This window comes from Gossypium raimondii, chromosome 9 (genome assembly GCF_025698545.1).
Source record: "Gossypium raimondii isolate GPD5lz chromosome 9, ASM2569854v1, whole genome shotgun sequence".
Taxonomy (NCBI): Eukaryota; Viridiplantae; Streptophyta; class Magnoliopsida; order Malvales; family Malvaceae; genus Gossypium; species Gossypium raimondii.
Window position 1 is genome coordinate 6755458 of NC_068573.1, and position 21078 is coordinate 6776535.

The following is a 21078-nucleotide window of genomic DNA, read 5'->3' on the forward strand; positions in this document are numbered from 1 at the left end:
AAAATCAGCATATGAACAATTTAAAGCTCTAATTCCATGCTAAATCATCATATATTTCCAACATGTATTCATAGCAACTTTCAACTTCTTTCATAGAATCAAAAACTAATGAATACAACAAGTGGGCCTAGTTGTAAAAGTCACAAAAACACCAAAATTTGAAGAAATAATCAAGAATTTAACTTACCTGCAGTAAAAATAGGAAGAATCAGCTTAAGGAAACCCTTCTATGGTGTTTTTGCTGATGAGAATGCAGAAAAATAAAGAGAAATTTAGATAATTCCACTTTGGTCCTAACTTTATTAAGTAAATTTTGCAATATTCCAATTTTGCCCTTATTTCTCCTTACTTTGTTGCTGATTTCATGCCTTTGCCGTCCAGCCCAAATAGACCTTGGGTCTATTTCCTTTGAAGCCCTCTCCCTTTTATCATTTAAGTTATTTCTCATAATTTTGCATTTGTTACAATTTAGTCCATTTTGTTCAATTAATTATCGGAACTTTAAAATTTCTTAACGAAACTTTAATACTAACTTTTCAACACTCCATAAATATTTATAAAAATATTTATGGCTCGATTTAAAATCTCTGAGGTCTCGATACCCTATTTTTTTATTCTAATTATTTTAATATTTATTTCTAGTGCACTATTCACTATTTCAAAAATTTTCTTAACTTCACATTTAACTTATACTCACTAAATTAATAATATTTTCTACTCATTTGTCGAATTTAGTGATCTCGAATCACCGTTCCGACACCTCTGAAAATTCAGGCCATTACATTTTTTTTCCTCGTCGGATTTGTGGTCCAAAAACCACTGTTCCGTCTAGAGCCAAAATCGGGCTGTTATAGTGAGCCACTGTGGGTGGTTAGGTATGAGAAACTATCTAGAGAGAGAGAGAGAGAGATAAGAAGGAAAAGGGGGCAGATCCTCCTACTATGTGGAGACAAAGGGTTTATATACCTTGAGCTAAGATCCCGAGATGCCACTTGTCACTACCTTATAGGTGGCTCTGGGTATGTTAGTCAACTACTCTATTGTGGAAGGCCTAAGTGGGGTAGTTAGGGTGGTGATTGGCAGTTGGTGTTATAAATGACGATTACAGAGTGAGCCGTTGTTAAGTTAATTCTTAAAGAGTTCTCTTGAGGGGCTTCTCTGAGGAATTGTGCTGAGTAGATGGTTGGGATGAGTGGTTCTTAGGAGCAATGACAAGGAGTGAGGATCTGAGAAATCTTCTTGAGGTGTAAGGGTATAACAATGTTTAATATATTGTTAAAATATATATAATACGTTGATTAATTGACTTAGCCAATTAAACTGAGCGACAAGCTTTGCAATTTTAGCTTGCTTCTTTTCTTTTTTTTTTTCTTTTTTTTTTTTGACTTGTTTAATTGTAGAGAGGGATAGAAATAGCTTAAAAAATGGGTGAAGGATAATATTTAATCTATGTTTTTCCTTTTTCTTAACAATATAGCTTTTAATTTTAGTCAGTATTATGTTGTTGTGTTAGTGTACACGAGTATTATGTTGTTGAAAGGAGAGGTGAAAGATTAGAAACTCAAAATCCAAAAATATATGAGTGATATACAAATCTTAGTTGGCCGAATAAGTGTTTAACGCTTTACTTCATCAAACTTTGCTGTGCAGATGAGATTGGGGGGATGAGGTTGGTAGGTTTTGGGCTTGGGCTTGGACATTGGGGTGGTTATGGCAGCTTGGGAGGAAATGTAGTGGTATTAAGAGAGAAATAGGAAAAATTAGGTTAGGGTTTATTAATCTATACTTGTTGTTTGATTAAGTTAATATCATTCATTAATCTGATTTTAATTTAATCGTAAAGTTATGGAAAACTTCTTATTTTTAATTAGCAATAAATATTGATTTGAGAATAAAATCTAAAAAAAAATACTTACCGATGTTGGAATTTGAAGTCAAAACATTATTGAATTGGGTATTCACTTGATAATTCAAGCTTAATTTGATAATTACTAATTTAAATTTGATTTTTTTTTGTCAAACTTGAGTAATTGACTAGTACCAATATATTGCTTACATCCTTAATTAGCTTAATTCCGGAAAAGCAACAAATGTTTTATCAAGTGTTAATTATTTTAAACTTTGCAATGATGTATGAATGAAATGTATTAAATGTTAATTTAGCTAGTGTTAATATTTGGCTTGTCTGTCTGGGGTCTTGCGTGGGACGAGGATCAGCAGGGGGACCTAGCCTTACTCATTTGTTAGTTTGTTATTCGTCCATGATAGTATTGTGTTTGGGGAAGCTACTATCGAGGGGGCGAATATTATCAAGTCCATTATTGAGGAGTACGAGGGTTGCTCAAGTCAACAGTTGAACTTGGATAAGTCATTAATTTACTATGGTTCACATGTACCACCTCATTCTCGAGACCAAATTACCTCGTTGCTAGGTGTTCGAAATACCTCTAGCTTGAGAAATATGTATGCTTGCCGATGATGGTGGGGAGAAATCTGAAAGAAGCTTTTCAAGGGCTTATTGACCGATGCGAGCTCGGGTGGATAGTTGGAGTACGAAATTCTTATCGCAAGGTGGAAAGTTGCCTTTATTAAGTCTATTTTACAAGCTTTACCTACGTGTTTTATGTCTTGTTTCTTGTTGCCAAGCACTTTATGTAAACAAATGGAAATGGTCATGACTAAATATTGGTGGCAGAAGAGACCAAATAAGCATGGAATCCATTGGTTCTCTTGGGCTCAATTGTGCGGTTCTATGTTGTTGGGAGGTATGGTGTTTCACAATCTTGCCAAGTTTAATATGGCATTTCTAGCTAAACAAGGATGGCAGTTACTGCTACATCATAGTTTGCTAGTTGCAAGGCTGTTAAAAGCAAAATATTTTCCTACTAGGAATTTTTTGAGCTCATGACTAGGAACATACCCTTCTCAAACATGGAGGAGCATATGGGCTGCTAGGGGTCTGCTGGAGGCAGGTGATAGATGACGAATTGGCTCAGGCAAGCGTGTTGTAGCGTGGAATGATGCATGGCTGTCGAGAGAGTGGCCTAGGAAAATACATGCAGCATCGGTTAATCCAAAGGTTTGTTGGGTATCGGATTTAATAGATTATGAAATTGTGGAAGACTAACCTGATTCAGAGGAAATTTGCTCCTATGGATTGTGCCAAAATGCTGCAAGTTCTATTGTCGAGTTTTGATCATGAGGATGTGCTAGCCTGGTCATTGGAAAAAACAAGCATTTATTTTATTAGGAGTAGTTATCGGTTGCTCCAGTAGGGTATGTTAGTGGCTAACCATGACCACATTATGGAGACTAAACCTAGCACTAAAGGTTTTTACAGGAAGCTTTGGTTTTCTACAATGCCTGATAAAATTAAAATTAAAATTTGGCGCGTGTTTAATTATTTTCTTCCAAATCCTTTCTAACTTGTTCAATAAATGGGTGGCCTCATCAGATGTTTGTCCAGAGTGTCAGACTGTGGTGGAGACAACTTTGCATGTTGTACGCGATTGTGATCTTGCCAAAGAAGTGCGGATGTCCCTCAGTTTTGTTGGCCAACAATGCAAAATAGTCAAAATCCACAGGAATGGTTAGAAGAGCTGTTTGTGAGATGTGATCAAGCACAATGCAATATGATTTGTGCAGCAATTTGGACACTCATCGCACGCTGGGAATTTATTATATAATGAGGGGGACAAGAGAAATAAGGTAGAGGTAGTTACCTTTATCAGACGCCATCTGTTAGAACTGAAAGCTATCTATGATATTTTGTCGACTACTTTTCCAAATCGGAGTGATCGATTGAACCCTCCGGTTTCCGCTGTTATAAAAGTGAACTTTGACGCATGATATCGTGCTGCTCATCGGTTGTGAAGCTCAAGGGTGATTATTCGGAACACTTAGGGGTTGGTTATGGGGGACGACATTGTGTGGGGTGAAAGGGTACCGGATGCTTTTGTTGTAAAAGCCATTGCTAGCATTCAAGCTCTCCGGTTTGTCGTGGAGCTGGGTTTTTAGAATATCATTCTGGAGAGGGATGCTAGATCAATCTTAAAGAGGATAGAGGCTGGTGGTGAGGATCGCTTTTTGCTTGAGTTGTATATCGTGGATAGCCGATAGTTAGCTACCCAGTTTTGTCAATGCATGTTCATGTGGTATGATGAGAGGCAAATGTTGCGGCTCATGAGAAGGCAAAAAGAAGTTTTATGGGGCCTGAGGAACAGTTCTAGGCAGAGTAGGTACTTGCTACTGTTCTGCATGTGGTTGAAATGATTGACCGGAGGTAAGCTACCTGTTGAAAGATACTAGAGCAGCAGTTGACGGGTTAATGTCGTGGAGCTTACAAAGAAAGTTTAGGTTGATCAGATGGAAGCGAAAAATTTTGAGTTAATCAAGTTTACAAATATTATTTTATTATTTAAATTTAATTTAAATTTTTTTTCGAATCGAGAAAAGTGAAATAAAATTCAAGTCGAGTCGAGTCGAATCGAATGAAATTATTTAAATTAAATTAAAAAATTAATATTACAATATAACTAATTTCATGTTAGAGCATATTAATTTGAAATCATATATATTTAAAAAATTTCAAGGCAAAATTTAAAAATAAGATACTTTGAGTATGATAAATTTGAATCATTAATTTGGTCCCAAAATTATTATTTTAGAAAATTTTAAAATCTTAATTTTTATATATTTTTAGATTTTTATAATTTTTTAAAATATAAAATTTGAAATTTTAATAAAATTTTGAAAATTGAAAATTATTTTGAAATTATTTTGTAATTTTTGTTAAGAGAGGCCAATTTGTTTATTTTTAAAGTTGACAGAAACCAAAAGAATATTTACACAAATCTGTTATTCAAATTATTCGAGTTATTCGAATTTTGAAATTCAACTCGACTCGAACTCGAAACTCAAAACTCGACTCGAGTTGACTTGAATAATTCGAATAACTCAATTCGATTAACTTGAAATTCAAATTTTTTTTCAATTTTCTTTATCGAATCAAATTTTGCACAGCCCTATTGAAAAGGGTAGGATATTGGGGTACATCTTTAATTTTAACACTAGTCCCTAGGACAATTGTACTCCATGTTCTATTATTGTGAATTTTTTTGGCTTCCTATCCTTTAGTAAGTTGACTGGTTTTTTTTCTAAAAAAAAACACATTAATATTCGGTATCATTTTGTTAGTGATATTATTGGTCGTGGTGATATTGTTGTGAGCAAAATTAGTACTCATAAAAATCCTGTAGATATGATGACTAAGTCACTTCCTATAACCAAGTTTGAGCATTGCTTAGACTTAGTTGGTATTCATTGTTGAAGTTAAACCCTTAAGGGGTTTTATGGAAGAGGTGGAGAACTTGTTCGTTGAGAGTTTGCAATGAAGAACTTGTTCATTAAGAATTCGTGTCAAGGTGGAGATTGTTAGAATTAAGTGACCTGAATCCTTATTTAAATCAAATACAGTGGTAAAATAAAATAAAAGTAAAATCCCTATAGAATTATACTTCTTTTATTTTATTTTTAGAATAAGGTTTTTTAAACCTTATTAAACTCAATCTATTTGATATTGATTAGAATAAGGTGTTCCAATCTTACTACACTCCTATTAGAATATGGTTTTACAAGCTTATAAATAGACATAGTCTACTCCTCTTGTAATAATTCGAATTCGACATAGTGAATTTTCTTCTCCTCTGCCCGTGGTTTTTTTTCCAAAAGGGTTTCCACGTAAAAATCTGTGTGTTCTTTATTTTTATTTCTTTTTTCTTTGTGATATATTGTCATTATCGACATTCTATTTTTACAGACATTGTCAATCACACACGTGTGTGTCTTTTAGCCATACGGTTGTGTGTTTCAGTCACATGGGATTGTCGTTCAGCCACACGGCTGTGTCTCCCTTGCTTTTAAAATTTTTTAATTTTTTCACACGGGCGTGTCCCTCAGTCACACGGTCATGTACTCCTGTCACACAGCCTGGACCCTCCCGTACGGTCGTGTGGTCATGTTTTTACAGTTTTCCTATAGTGTTTGCTAATTGATTCATTTTGATCCCTGAATGTTCCTTTGTATGTTCAAGCCTCTGTAAGATTGTTTGGACTTGAATACTGGTTGTGGTAGGTCTTCATAAGGTGAGTTTTTGTTATAATAATTATATATATGTAATTCTCAAATTTGGTTTGGTTATGTACTTAAGTTGATGGAATGACATTGTGTATAATATTTTGATATATGGAAATGTCTGGATGTGTGGATCAAAAGATTTCATTTCGTGGATTATGTTATTTCGTAATCAAATGTAAGAATATTTAATTCAATATACGTATATGCTCTATGATATTTGCATACGCATTTGCATCTGTGTTTGGGAATTTGTTCTGAAGAAAAGGAAGTTTGATTTAGCAGCTAAACTGCATTATAAATTCTTCAGTAGTGTGATTGCATAACAATAACAAGGGAAATGACCTCTTCGTGGCGTGAATTGGTTGGATGGGTCCACCAACCCGATAGTGGTGTGTACAGGTTGGAAAGGGTTTAGTGTACCCTTATTGGTGTGTGGGGGGATTTATGGAGATGGTGTGTAGAGGTTGGATAGGTTGACATTTTGGTATGGGCAACATTGAGCATAATTGCATTATGTACTCTGACTTGGTTGTGATAAAACAATATGATGTTCTATTTCGATATGGTTTGAAAATGACTGTATGATTGCTTGCTAGTATATGATTCTATTTGTTAATAACAGTTAAACGCTTATGTTTTGTGGTGCTTTACTTTGAAGCGATTTCCGAATATGGTTCAGATTGAGTTGTTGTATGTCTGTTTGATTATTTATGACCGTGTTGCCCGTTCACATTTGTATGGAATCACACTGAGCTTTCGTAGCTCACTCCCTTAGTTTCCTCTTTTCAGGTAACTCTCACAATTAGGCATTGGACTCGGCAAGTCAGAAATCTCGGAATGACACAATTTGGTTTGAATAAATAAATTTTTCATAAGTTTTGACTATCTAATTTCATTTGAACTGTAAGAAAATTTTATGGACTATGGCTGAATTTTGGCTTGGACTTATTGAAAAGCTATGGGTTTTTAGTTTTGAACAAAATTGGAGTTTCCATGCATGGACATTGATTTTAAGTTTGTTTTGTTTCAACAAACTCGCAAGTTTTTAGAGTATTATTAACACAAATTTCTATTCATAGCAAAATAACTATTTTTGATGTTTTGAACAAAATTGGAGTTTCCATGCATGGACACTTGATTTTTTTTCTAAAGTCCTCATAAAAAAAGTTATTATTAAAATGTTGTTTAATGTTTCCGTGGTTATGAGTGCAGCTTAAAAACGTGATTGACTGAGTAACCGGGGTAGGGTGCTTGGGTTGTCATCCTATTTTGCGTCAAAAGGTTGTGTAACATGTTAGGTAAAACTCCGCTAACCGGAATTACTTTTTAAGAACATGTTGGGCTAAGTAACCGGGGTAGGGTGCTTGGGTTGTCATCCTGTTTCGCGTCAAAAGGTTCGATGTGTTCTTAAGAAAAAAATATAATAAATTAGGAGTCTGCTGGGCTGAGTAACCGGGGTAGGTTGCTTGGCTGTTATCTCTCTTCGCGTCAAAAGGTTCAATATATTCCTAAAGCATAAAAAAATATAAATAATAAATAAAAATAAAAAAAAAAGAAAATATATATATAATTTGGGGACTAAAGGATGAAACAAATAGGGTGTCTTGGTAGGTTTGATAATTTACCTAATTTTCATTAAATAATTCAAGTCGATTCTAATTTTTGTGTGTATTAATTGGAAAGTTTTTTCTGTTTTACTTAAAGCAAGCTTAGGGTTCTCTTTATTTTTCATATGCATTTTTGACTGATTTTTATAAAACTTTGGAGTGGTATTTCTTTTATGGCAGAATCTAACTTTCACAGTAGATAGGAACCATACTTGAGGGCAAGTATGGGCTAAGGGGGAATTTGATAACACTCTAGAATAACGTATTTTTATGTATTAATTATGTATTTATTCTGAGTATGATCTTGCTAATTTGAGCTATTTATGATCTTTTATATCATAAGGACTAAATTTGAGGCAAAAGCAAAATTAAGGGCCAAAAGCATGAATTTAGAGATAAAATGGGCCAATGTGCGACACAAGGAAAAGTTGGTGCTAGAAGTGCAAGCATGGAGGACACAAGGGTTAAAATGCAAAAAGAAGAGATTTTATTCTATCAGGCTCTATTTTAATTATATTTGGATAATTAATATTAAGATAATTATTAAGGATTATTTAATTTTAGGATTTTATTTTATTTATCTTTATTTATCTTCAATTAAATGTATTTATCTTTTAGGAATTTAAGTAGGATTGGTGTAACACCCCTTACCCGAGACCGTTGCCGGAGTCGAGCACGAGGCTTTACTTAACTTATCTTACTAATTCGGAGTATAAAAACTTGTTTGAAATTTAATTTCACTATTTACTGCAAATCTGTCCAATCGTGCAGCAGTTACTAAATTAATTATAACTTGAGTTACGGAACTCGAAATTTAATTCCGCAAATTTTCCCTGAAACTAGACTCATATATCTTCCTACTAAAAAATTTTTAGAATTTTTGATTTAGCCAATTAGTACAGTTTATTAGTTAAATTTTCCCCTGTTTCACTATTTGACTGTCCTGACCTCTTGCCACTAAAAATAAATTTTCTCACTATAGGATTTTCATATGATGTTCTCACTTATTTCTACAGAAAATAGACTCAATAAGGAATCTGAGCATGTAAAATACAACTCATAAATATTTTTGTATAATTTTTAATGATTTTCCAAACTCAAAACAAGGGACACCAAAAACTGTTCTGACCCTGTGTCACGAAAATTCACATATCTTAAAATATAAAACTCCTTTTGTTAAACTGTTTATTTTTTCATGAAAATAGACTCAACAAGCTTTAATTCCATATATCATTCACCCTCTAATTCATTTTATACTATCCTAGGTGATTTTTCAAAGTTACATCACTGTAGCTGCTTGAAATCTGTTTCTTTGCAAATTTTTACTCTTTCATGATTTCCATGCATGATTTATCATCTAAACATACATATTACCAAACATATTCATACTTAACCATTTTAAAAGCAAAACACTATCACATACTCACACATCTTCCTTTAGCAAAATCATGGATACAAACATTCAAATTGACTAATTCCTATACATCACTTAGGTATAAACATTACTTAGGTATATATATTACTTAGGCACATGCCACGTTATCAAAAGAAAGGTACATCACTAAAGTTTCTCTGAAGTCGGGATTTCTTTGGATGCTGGAGCGACACTGGCTTTCTACTAACCTGCGCACGGAAACAACCGTACGCTGAGCATGGGAATACTCAGTGGTATTACCATAATTCAAATTTATAACATTAATCGATAATTTATATACATTCAATTTGTATCTACAATTATTCATTAATTATCTCATACTTTAAATCAAGTAGATCATTAATAACAATAAGCAATAATTCAAATCTTGTATAAAATTGTATTCAAATTAACTCATACACTATTTCTTAATACAATTTATACCATTAATCTTTCAATAAACATTTAATACATTAAATCAACTTGTTTCAACTATAACAATGATAATAATAGCCATCTTTCAATTCGATTCGTTCATTTATAATCAATTTACACTTATGATCTTTTAACACTCAATTTGTACATTAAATCCATAAATAAGTTTTAATAACTTGTATTAAAATTTTATATTATTTCACTATTTCAAGTCATTTTATTTTCACTTCTCATTTCTCAACAATAGCTATTTCAATTTGCTTTTCTTTACTTATAATTTTACATCATCTCATACTATCAAAACCATTTCATGAACTATATCATTATCTATTTCTTGAACCGCTAGTTCATACATTTTATTTCCATATGTCAATTTAATATCTCATTTTGATTCATATTCAAGATCATTCAATAAAATTTATATTATCAAAATTATCAATTTACCCTGTTAACTTGACTCGGACTTTGGCGGATACAGATTCCAACCAAACACACCAAGTAACATTAATCGAAGCTTGATAATGATGTTCGACACACAAAGTGTCGAATCGGTAATGATAACGATATGATAATGATTCGACACACAAAGTATCGAATCGATATGAATGATATTCAACACACAAAGTCTTTGAATCATAATGAAGAATGATAACGATAACGATGAGTCGGCACATACGTTCGATCGAAGTCGGCAAATACCCCGTACTTTTCCATATCCTATGGCATGCCAACTATATCCGACTAGCCCGACTAGTTAATAGGGTATTTAATTCACTTTTCAGTACAATTTTCGTCTTAGTTCAGTATCAATTATAAATTCCTTATTTCAATCATTTTCACAGTATTATAGTAATTTATTACTTCAGTAATTTTATAATTCAATGCATTATACATAACAATATTCAATATTTTCATAATTCACTCAGTACTCAAAACAATATCCAGTATTCCCTAATTCAGTTCAGTATCAGTCTCACATATCAATTTCCACTTTCTCAATTCAATTTCAATAAAATCCATATCAAATTTCTTACTTTATTTATTTACCATACATTCTAATTAAAACACAATAATTAATAATAATTAGATTTGAATTATGATAATACTAACCGAAATTTCTTTCGAGTCACTCCTTATTCACCTTCTCCTTTCCTTTCTCGGACAATAACTCTTGCACGACATTAGCAAATGAGCTTAGAACCTCAAAACCTCAATTTTCTCTTTTCTTTCTTTCTTTTCTTTCTTTCCTTCTTTCCTTCTCTGTTTCGTCCATGCTATTCTGTTTCTATTCTCTTTTCTATCTTTTATTTCATTAGTTTAATATAATAACAATAAAATAATAATATAATATTATTTACTTAAACAATAAGTAAATACATAATAATCACAAATATATGTATTTTATTTATACACTTGGATTTATTTCTACCACACACTTGTCAAAATTTTGGTTTATTTTACCTAATATAATAATAATATAATATAATATAATTTACAATAAAATAATAATATACTTAAAAAAAATCTCAGATTTTATCATGCATATGCCGCCTCATTTATGGGACTTGGCATATTTACCTATTTAGTCCTTTTAACTTTTCTTTAATCTATAATTAAACTTTTACCCTTGTTGCAATTTAGTCCTTTTTAATCAATTAACCATCGGAACATTAAAATTTCTTAACGAAACTTTAATACTACCCTAATGACACTCCGTAATTATTTATAAAAATATTTACAGCTCAGTTTATAATATCGAGGTCTCGATACCTCGTTTTTTACCCAATTTTCCGAATAATTTCTTTTAAATCACAAAATTCGCTAATTCAAAAATATTTCTAAAATCACGCTGAACTTATAATTATTAATTAATAAATTTTTCTAATATTTTCATCAGATTTAGTGATCTCAAATCACTATTCTGACACTACTGAAAATTGGGCTGTTACAATTAAACTATCTCCCCTAGCACTATAAATAGGGGGTGAAGTGACTCAAAAAAGAGGCATCTTTTTCTGTAAACACTCTCTCCCCAAAAGTCTAGGCTTTTGTTCTTCTCATATTTCCTTTCAATAAAATCTCCATTTTTATTTTAGTATTTTTCTTTTCCACCACAACCGTGAGCCACTAAACCCATCTAGCCGAAGTTGTCGATATTCCCCAAAAAAGGGTTCTTGAGGCTTAGAGTTCGTATTTAGCCTCCTTACCGAGTATTCATCATTTCTCCGCACTACGGGGCTGACGCTTCCGTCTATGTCCCTTAAGAAGTAAGCTTTTCAACGTATGCAAAGGAGGCCGCTTTGTATGTTTTGGGAAAGTCGCATAGTCAGTTCGTTATTGCGTCAGAGGTTGGCGAGCCCAAGAGACAAAATGGCGTGGGATTCGCCATTGAGAAGTGTTGATCTAGCATAAGACGATCCCACAGAAGCGATTGTTGGCTAGAGTCAAGTTACACTAAATCGTAAGTCTAAATCCTTGGAGCTGGTGGTCGTAGGCGTCCTCTTCCACTATAACTGGCTTTTTCGGTTTGGGAAGGATTATCTAAAAGTCGAGGATTGAACTCAAGGCGGAACGAGACAATTGGAGGCTAGAATCTCCCATAAGAATTTCCTTTCTCTCAACTCTATTTTTAATTTCTCGAATTTTCGATTCAATATTTTTAATTCTATTTTTATTTTATTTTTCGTTTCCAAATCCTAACCTTTAATTCTATTATTTTCTTATTTCTGGAAACGCAGGTTTTCTTGGGCAAGATTCTGCCTGGGATTTCACGGAACAAGATATTGTGCAAATCCAGTCCCTGAGGATTTGACCCTACTTCCTTTTTACTATTCTTTTTCATTATTTATTAAGGATAGGATATTTTTTATGCTTTCAACGACCGCATCAATTTGAAATGGTTAAACAAAAAATAAAAAAAAATCAATTAAACTTATTGTAGAAAAGTACACCTAATTTAACCCTTTGAATAATTATTTGCATTAAGTTGAATCTTTTTTTTTTTTTGAAGCCCTTAATAAGCTGTTAAGTATTGACATGGTAAGCTAGTGTGGTGGTTGACAAGGAAAAGATAGGCGAGATGATGTGGATGGCTTAATTAACTTTTTAGAAGGGTTTAGTTGATTATTTAAACCTAATTTTTTTTAAAATTATTGAAAAATCATTAAATATTATAAAAATTTTAGAAATGATTAAAAATTAATAAAATTTTATAAAAATAAAAAATTCTTAAAAATTTATTTAAAAATATAGAAAAAATTTCTTACTTTACAGGTAGGAAATGGAGAGAGTAAAGTGTGATGGGTATGGGTCAGAAATTTGCTTTACATATGGTTTGAAAGGTAGCCATATTCATTGAAAGTTGTTGAAAATGCTTTATCAAAGGTGGTCAGAATTTTCCTTTAAATGTTACAGTTTTGGAGGAAACTACTCATCTCTTTCATGTTAAACAATTCTTAAGAAAAGTATTAGTCTTTTAGCTCAATGGAAGTTTGTCTTTTGATAAGTTAGAATATTTGATGCATTGTGGATATATAAGTTTTATATATTATTAGTGAATAATAATATAGTATTTTATTATTAAATAAAATAAAATAATAGTAAAAACTTATAAATAATTATTGTAAATTTTATTTTACATAATTAATAATAATTAATTATAAATAAATTTGAAACATTAAATCTTTAAATTTTAAATTTGAGAGTTATTAATATTTATTTATAATAGTTATAATTAATGTTTAATTAAAATTACCAATATTTATTTACAAATTCTTGATATTTTTATTTAATTTAATAATAATATGTCATGTTATGATTCACTAATAAAGCATGACACTTATGCAATTACACTATATCAAATCCTTATTTAAATCAAATACAGTGGCAAAATAAAATAAAAGTAAAATACCTATAGAATTATACTTCTTTTATTTTATTTTTAGAATAAGATTTTTTAAACCTTATTAAATTCCATCTATTTGATATTGATTAGAATAAGGTGTTTCAATCTTACTACACTCCTATTAGAATATGGTTTTACAATTCTATAAATAGGCATAGTCTACTCCTCTTGTAATAATTTGAATTCGACATAGTGAATTTTCTTCTCCTCTGCCCATGGTTTTTTCCCAAAAGGGTTTCCACGTAAAAATCTGTGTGTTCTTTATTTTTATTTCTCTTTTCTTTGTGCTATATTGTCATTATCGACATTCTATTTTTACAGACATTGTCAATCACACACGTGTGTGTCTTTTAGCCATATGGTTGTGTGTTTCAGCCATATGGTTGTGCGTTTTAGCCACACGGCTGTGTCTCCCTTGCTTTTAAAATTGTGTAATTTTTTCACAAGGGTGTGTCCCTCAGTCACACAGTCATATACTCCTGTCACACAGCCTGGACCCTCCCGTACGGTCGTGTGGTCATGTTTTTACAGTTTTCCTATAGTGTTTGCTAATTGATTCATTTTGATCCCTGAATGTTCCTTTGTATGTTCAAGCCTCTATAAGATTGTTTGGGACTTTAATACTGGTTGTGGTAGGTCTTCATAAGGCGTGTTTTTGTTAGAATAATTATATATATGTAATTCTCAAATTTGGTTTGGTTATGTACTTAAGTTGATGGAATGACATTGTGTATAATATTTTGATATATGGAAATGTCTAGATGTGTTGATCAGAAGATTGCATTTCATGGATTATGTTATTTCGTTATCGAATGTGAGAATATTTTATTCAATATACGTATATGTTCTATGATATTTGCATACGCATTTGCATCTGTGTTTGGGAATTTGTTCTGAAGAAAAGGAAATTTGATTTAGCAGTTAAACTGCATTATAAATTCGTCAGCAGTGTGACTGCATAACAATAACAAGGCAAATGACCTCTTCGTGGTGTGAATTGGTTGGATGGGTCCACCATAACCAGATAGTGGTGTGTAGAGGTTGGAAAGGATTTAGTATACCTTATTGGTGTGTGGGGGGGATTTATGGAGATGGTGTGTAGAGGTTGGATAGGTTGACATTTTGGTATGGGCTACATTGAGCATAATTGCATTCTATACTCTGGCTTGGTTGTGATAAAACAATGTGATGTTCTATTTCGATATGGTTTGAAAATGACTATCTGATTGCTTGCTAGTATATGATTCTATTTGTTAATATCAGTTAAATGCTTATGTTTTGTGGTGCTTTACTTTGAAGCGATTTCCAAATATGGTTTAGATTGAGTTGTTGTATGTCTATTTGATTATTTATGACCGCGGTGTCCGTTCACATTTGTTTAGAATCACACTAAGCTTTCGTAGCTCACTCACTTAGTTTCCTCTTTTCAGGCAACTCTAGGAATTAGGCATTGAACTCAGCAAGTCAGAAATCTCGGAATGACACAATTTAGTTTGAATAAATAAAGTTTTCATAAGTTTTGATAATCTAATTTCATTTGAACTGTAAGAAAATTTTATGGACTTTGGTTGAATTTTGGCTTAAACTTATTGAAAAGCTATGGGTTTTCAGTTTTGAACAAAATTGGAGTTTCCATGCATGGACATTGATTTTAAGTTTGTTTTGTTTCAATAAACTCGCAAGTTTTTAGAGTATTATTAACACAAATTTCTATTCATAGCAAAATAACTATTTTTCCGCTGCAATGATGTTTTGAGACTTTGAATAATAATTCGCTTAGTCTAAAATGGTTGCAAACCATTCTGGAAAGTATCATTTTGGTCTAATTTAGTTTAATGAAAATTAAACCACAATTTACAAATCGTAAGACAAGATTTTATTGAATTTTGTTAATCATAAGAAGAAAATGGTTTTCGAGAAGCAATTTAGTAATTTGAATATAGCTTTGTTTTGGGTCATTTCGGTAGCTAATATAATTTCCGGAATTCAGTCAAAATTTTTAGGCCGAGTTTTAATGTGTTACACTAAATTTCAAAAAAAATTAATCTAAAACCCTAAATATTTTTTAGAAGTGGCATATATGCTTAATTTTCCCATTATTTAGCATCATGGAATTACTTTTCATTGCAATTTGAAAAGGTTAAACAAAAAATAATGAAAAAGTCAATTAAACTTATTGTAGAAAAGTACATCTAACTTAACCATTTGAATAATTATTTGTTTTAAGTTGAATCTTTTTTTTTTTTTTGTTGAAGACCTTAACAAGCCATTAAGTGTTGACATGGCAAGTTAGTGTGGTGGTTGACAAGGAAAAGATAATGACATGATAGCCAACATGGCGAGTTGATGTGGATGGCTTAATTAATTTTTTAGGAGGGTTTAGTTGATTATTTAAGCCTAATTTTTTTTAAAATTTTAGAAATGATTAAAAATTAAAATATTAATAAAATTTTATTAAAAATATAGAAAAAATTTCTTAATTTACAGGTAGGAAATGGAGAGATTAAAGTGTGATGGGTATGGATAAGAAATTTGCTTTACATATGGTTTGAAAGGTAGCCATATTCATTGAAAGTTGTTGAAAATGCTTTATCAAAGGTAGTCAGAATTTTCCGTTAAATGTGACAGTTTTGGAGGAAACTACTCATCTCTTTCATATTAAACAATTCTTAAATGGAAGTTTGTCTTTTGATAAGTTAGAATATTTGATACATTGTGGATGTATATTAGTGAATAATAATATGGTATTTTATTATTAAATAAAATAAAAATAATAGTAAAAACTTATAAATAATTATTGTAAACTTTATTTTAACATAATTAATAATAATTAATTATAAATAAATGTTAAAACATTAAATCTTTAAATTTTAAATTAGAGAGTTATTAATATTTATTTATAATAGTTACAATTAATGTTTAATTAAAATTATCAGTATTTATTTATAAATTCTTAATATTTTAATTTAATTTAATAATAATGTATCATGATTCACTAATAAAGCATGACACTTATGTATTTACGATATATCAAAATTTATTCAAAAGAATCATTTAATCTTTGTTTAAGTTAATGGGCCTGTAAATTTAGATCATTATTTATAAAATATTAAGAGTATTTATATTTTCATAATTAAATTTAAATAAAGATATTTATTATTAAAATAATAAATAAAAAACAGAATGGAGCCCTTACGTAAAGGCAGACATTCGAGCATGTGGAAAAATTCTCTCATTAATTATTACCAAATTTCTACGTCATGGGAAAAAAACAAATTTAATTTGACGGAAGGCATGCAGTCAAAGGCCGTTCTCTTTTGATTAATGATTCTTAATTTTTAAAATTAAAAAATTAATTAAATACTAATATATTCTTGACATGACAATTCACATATATACAAGGTTAGAAACGTTAAAAAAACATTAACTTTTAGGATGATTTGATAAAATAAAATAAATAAATAAAATGTTAAAATAACTTTTTTATAAAGTTAAAAACGAAATAGTCATTATACAGAATTTGCCACCTTTGTTTTATAAAATAATAACGAGTATATCTTTTTTATATTTAACCCCCTCATTCAGAGAGGTTCACCAAACACGCATGCATTCTCTAATCACAACCTGTAGTCTTTTAAAGAACTCACATCTTAATGCAATGCTTCAGAGCTCTATTAATTAATAATAGTTCATTACATTATATTATAACACCCGTTTAAAAAGTTTAGGTTAATTTTCTCTATATAAATCCTTCCATCTCAAAAAAAAAATTTAATATGGTTAATATTTTATCCAAATTCGATCAACTCTCCGAACACTTTAACCTCGAAAGATTCTACCTCGCGAGGGGAAGAATTGTTATACCTAACACTTTCACTCAAAAGGACTTGCTAAGCCGCATGAGCTGCCACTAAGTAACATCATAGTCGATATAAAGGCTTCCACAATCGCATTTTATAAAGTTTCTCAAGATTTTACGGCTAACTCTAAAAAATAGAGATCTCATCCTATCACATCATCTCTACTAGTAGGACTCCATGGTCTAACATTATAGGACATTTGTCCAAATGAAGACCTAGTCAAGCAATTCTATATAAGCCCCTCCATGTCCAAGAACGGGCGAAAAGGGGTGGAGAGAAGTGTTTAGTATCTTGCTAATACTCTGCCTAAATTTATATAAGCCACCTTCATTCCAGATTTATGGATTGCACAACTATTTTGATTAAAAATCATGAAAGGAAAATTGGGAGGTCTTGAAAGAATTGAAATTATACTTTTCATCTTGACTCATTAAACCACCAACCTTTTAAACCATGAGTGTTTAAGTTAAAATAAGAAATGATGTGACATTACCCAATTAAAGTTTTGTTGAAATCAACCTTAATATTCCTAATTGTAGGATCAAATTGAATACCCCATGCATTTAATTTTACAATCAAATTCAACCCATTACATTTTTACAATCAAATTCAATACGCAATACATCAGTACAAGGATTCGGATTCATATTTTTAAACATAGTCCTAATGTAACACATAAATCCTTACCCAACATAGTAAATAGAGACACCACCAACTAAACACTATATGAACAGTGATTAAATCATATATTAATGGGCAACACCATTTTCTTTCACTTCTGCAGCCTCCAGTGCCACACCATTTTCTTTCACTTCTTTGTCATCTTTACCAGATTGTTCCTTTTCTTCTTTCACAGATTTTTGCTTCTGTTTTTCTTCTTCTTTCTCCGCCTTTAGACGAGCTTCATCCTCAGCCTTCTTCTTTGCTTCCTCCTTAGCATCTTTAAGAGCTTCTACCAATCTCTTCAAACAAGTTTCCACATCGTCAAAATCTGATTTCGGCATCAAATTCTCCGCAACATCAGCTGGCGTCATATTCGTTTCCCCCAACAATGATTCGATTTCTCCGAACAATGAATGAGAATCAATCTCCAAATAATTCTTCGCAAACACCTTGAATGCATCAAAGCAACAATAAGACAGTTCAATGTGTTTATCCATTCTTCCCCTCCTTATCAATGCCGGATCAAGCTTCTCAACATAGTTTGTTGTAAAAACAATGATTCTTTCACCCCCACAAGACGACCAAAGTCCATCTATACAATTCAAAAGCCCCGATAATGTAACCTTACTCTCCATTTTCTCTTCTTCTTTCACCCTTTTGGTGACCGGATCCGAGGGCTCGTCTTCGTTTCCATCTTTCTCCGTCTTCTTCTCCCTTTGGCCTGTGAGATCGATAGAGCAATCAATATCCTCGATCACGATAATCGACTTGCTTGACGTATCAAGCAAAAGCCTTCTCAACTCCGTGTTTTCCTTAACTGCAGTGAGTTCGAGATCATAAACATCGTAGTCCAATAGGTTTGCCATTGCCGCAATCATCGATGATTTCCCAGTCCCCGGAGGACCATAAAGGAGATATCCACGTTTCCAAGCTTTTCCAATTCTGGCATAGTAATCTTTCCCTTTGCTGAACTTGATCAAATCGTTCTTGATTTCCTCTTTCAGTTTCGCATCCATTGCCAATGTATCAAACGTCGCAGGATGTTCGAACAGGACGTTGCTCCACTTGCTCCTTCGGTATCCGTACCAGTTCTGGCTCGGATTGTTCGAATAAAGTTTCCGTTGCCGTTTTTTCGTCGCGATTTCCTTGCCTTCCATCATAACATGGCTAATATAAGATTGAGTGATCAATTCTCTATGGCGTTTATGGACTGTAAGCCTGTAATATTTCTTTTCATCATCATTAGGATACCATGAAATCCGTTGTGTAGTTGGAAGAATTCTGTTAGCAGACCACCAAACTTTAACGCCTTGAAATTCATCAGTAATTTCTTCGTTATAATCCATGCTAAGGACTGCGGATTGGCTATCTTTCACAACATCGGCCTTGAGACGCTTGGCCGATGCCGTTGACTTGTCGCTGAGGTAACTTTTGATTCTGGAATAGGCTTCGCTGCGCTTCATGCGTTCGCCAGTGAACTCATCAAAAGTAATTTCGACATAAGGGTATGCAAATCTCACAATTCTATTGAAATACTTTTCAAAAGAGTCTTGAAGATGGTGAGGGAAGAACTGTTTAAAAAGGGTATAAACAAGCATCAAAGTTCCCATTGTAGAGCCTAAATGAGACCACATTTCTCCCACCATCGTCATTTTTTCTGAAACTCTTTAAAGTTACTTGGAAGTGTTTTTGAACTGTGGTAACTACTTTATATATATTGTAATAAAGGACTACCTATTACTTGGTGTTCAAGTTGTAATTTCGATATGATTCATGCTGCAAGTTTCCATACAATTTCCCAAGTGGTCCACAGGTATTTGCTTCTTCCATATTTTAATAGTTCGTAATCTAATTTGTTTGTCTTTATGTAGGCCGCCATTAATGACCATTGGCTCGTTAGGTAAGGAAAATGGAGGAAGGTAAAAATAAGGGTGAAGTCAGAAAAATTTTCGAGGGGAACCGAAATAAAATTTTAATTTTTAATAGTTTAAATCTTTATTCCCCTCAAAAAATTTTAATTTTTAATAGTTTATATCTTTATAATTTTTAAAGGATTAAATTAAATTTTCATAATTTTAGAGGGTCAAAGTGCAATTTTATCTCTAATAATTTAAAATTTTAAAATTTTTAAGGATCAAACAACAATTTTTCATTTTAGGGGGGCTAGGATGCTGCCAGCCCCCCTAGATTCGCCTCTGGGTAAAAGGCTAGCACCATTTAGAAATGTAGTAAAGAAGTAGAAACGTCTTTTTGTACCCTTCATTTAAAATTAGAAAAAAAATACTTATATAGAAATATTGTCTAATATTGGCATTCTTGTTTGTTTGTACACAATGAAGAGTTGGAGGAAGAAAGAGATTCTAGCGGTGATCTGAGCGTTTGGAGAGTTGTTGAGGTGATTTGGTAAAGTTTCAGTAATTCTCAGTTGTTTGACTCTTCTTGTAGATAGAGTGAATTCACGGCAAAGGATTGTATAAAATTGTGATTCCACGTCATCTCTATCCCTTTCCAATAGGAGAAATGACAAATTAGATTTTTCCTATCATTTTCAACCTTCTCCTCCTGAAAAAATTCAAATCCAACTAAAAATGTTAAAAACCAGGAGAAAAAAAATCTAATTTGTCATTCTCCTATTAGAAAGGGTAAGGAGGACGTAGAATCACTGTTTCATACAATCCCTTCTCAAGAATTCATATAGAGATGTGATAAGATGTGATTTGAGTATGCTTTGTAGAGTCAACCACAAAGTAATGGGAGATTTATGGGATAAGAAACGAAAATTTTTTATGTGAACTTTGATGGGATTAGGTAGCGGCCTACCTGAGAAAGAAATGAAAGCATTTAGTTGGGTGAACATTTTTACAGGCAAACAAAATGCTAAAAATTAGGAGAAAAAAGCTTATTTGTCATTCTCCTATTGGAAAGGGTTGCGATAACGTAGAATCATGGTTTCATGCAATCCCTTCTCATGAATTCATATAGATATGTGATAAGATGTGATTTGAGTATGCTTTATAGAGTCAACCACAAAGTAATGGGAGATTTATAGGATGCGACACG

The 21078-nt window shown here is 32.0% G+C and overlaps 1 protein-coding gene across 1 annotated transcript; it reads right to left on the reverse strand.

Moving 5' to 3' along the window:
• Positions 1-17888: 17888 nt before the first annotated feature.
• On the reverse strand, positions 17889-19710 carry LOC105798272 (AAA-ATPase ASD, mitochondrial). Its single transcript, XM_012628273.2, has one exon. The coding sequence runs from the start codon at positions 19668-19670 to the stop codon at positions 18105-18107; it is 1566 nt and encodes a 521-aa protein (XP_012483727.1). The 5' UTR covers positions 19671-19710; the 3' UTR covers positions 17889-18104.
• Positions 19711-21078: the final 1368 nt, after the last annotated feature.

Bases quoted from the DNA above. Each gene is read 5' to 3' on its own strand.
- LOC105798272 (XM_012628273.2), bottom strand. From the start codon at position 19,670: ATGACGATGGTGGGAGAAATGTGGTCTCATTTAGGCTCTACAATGGGA.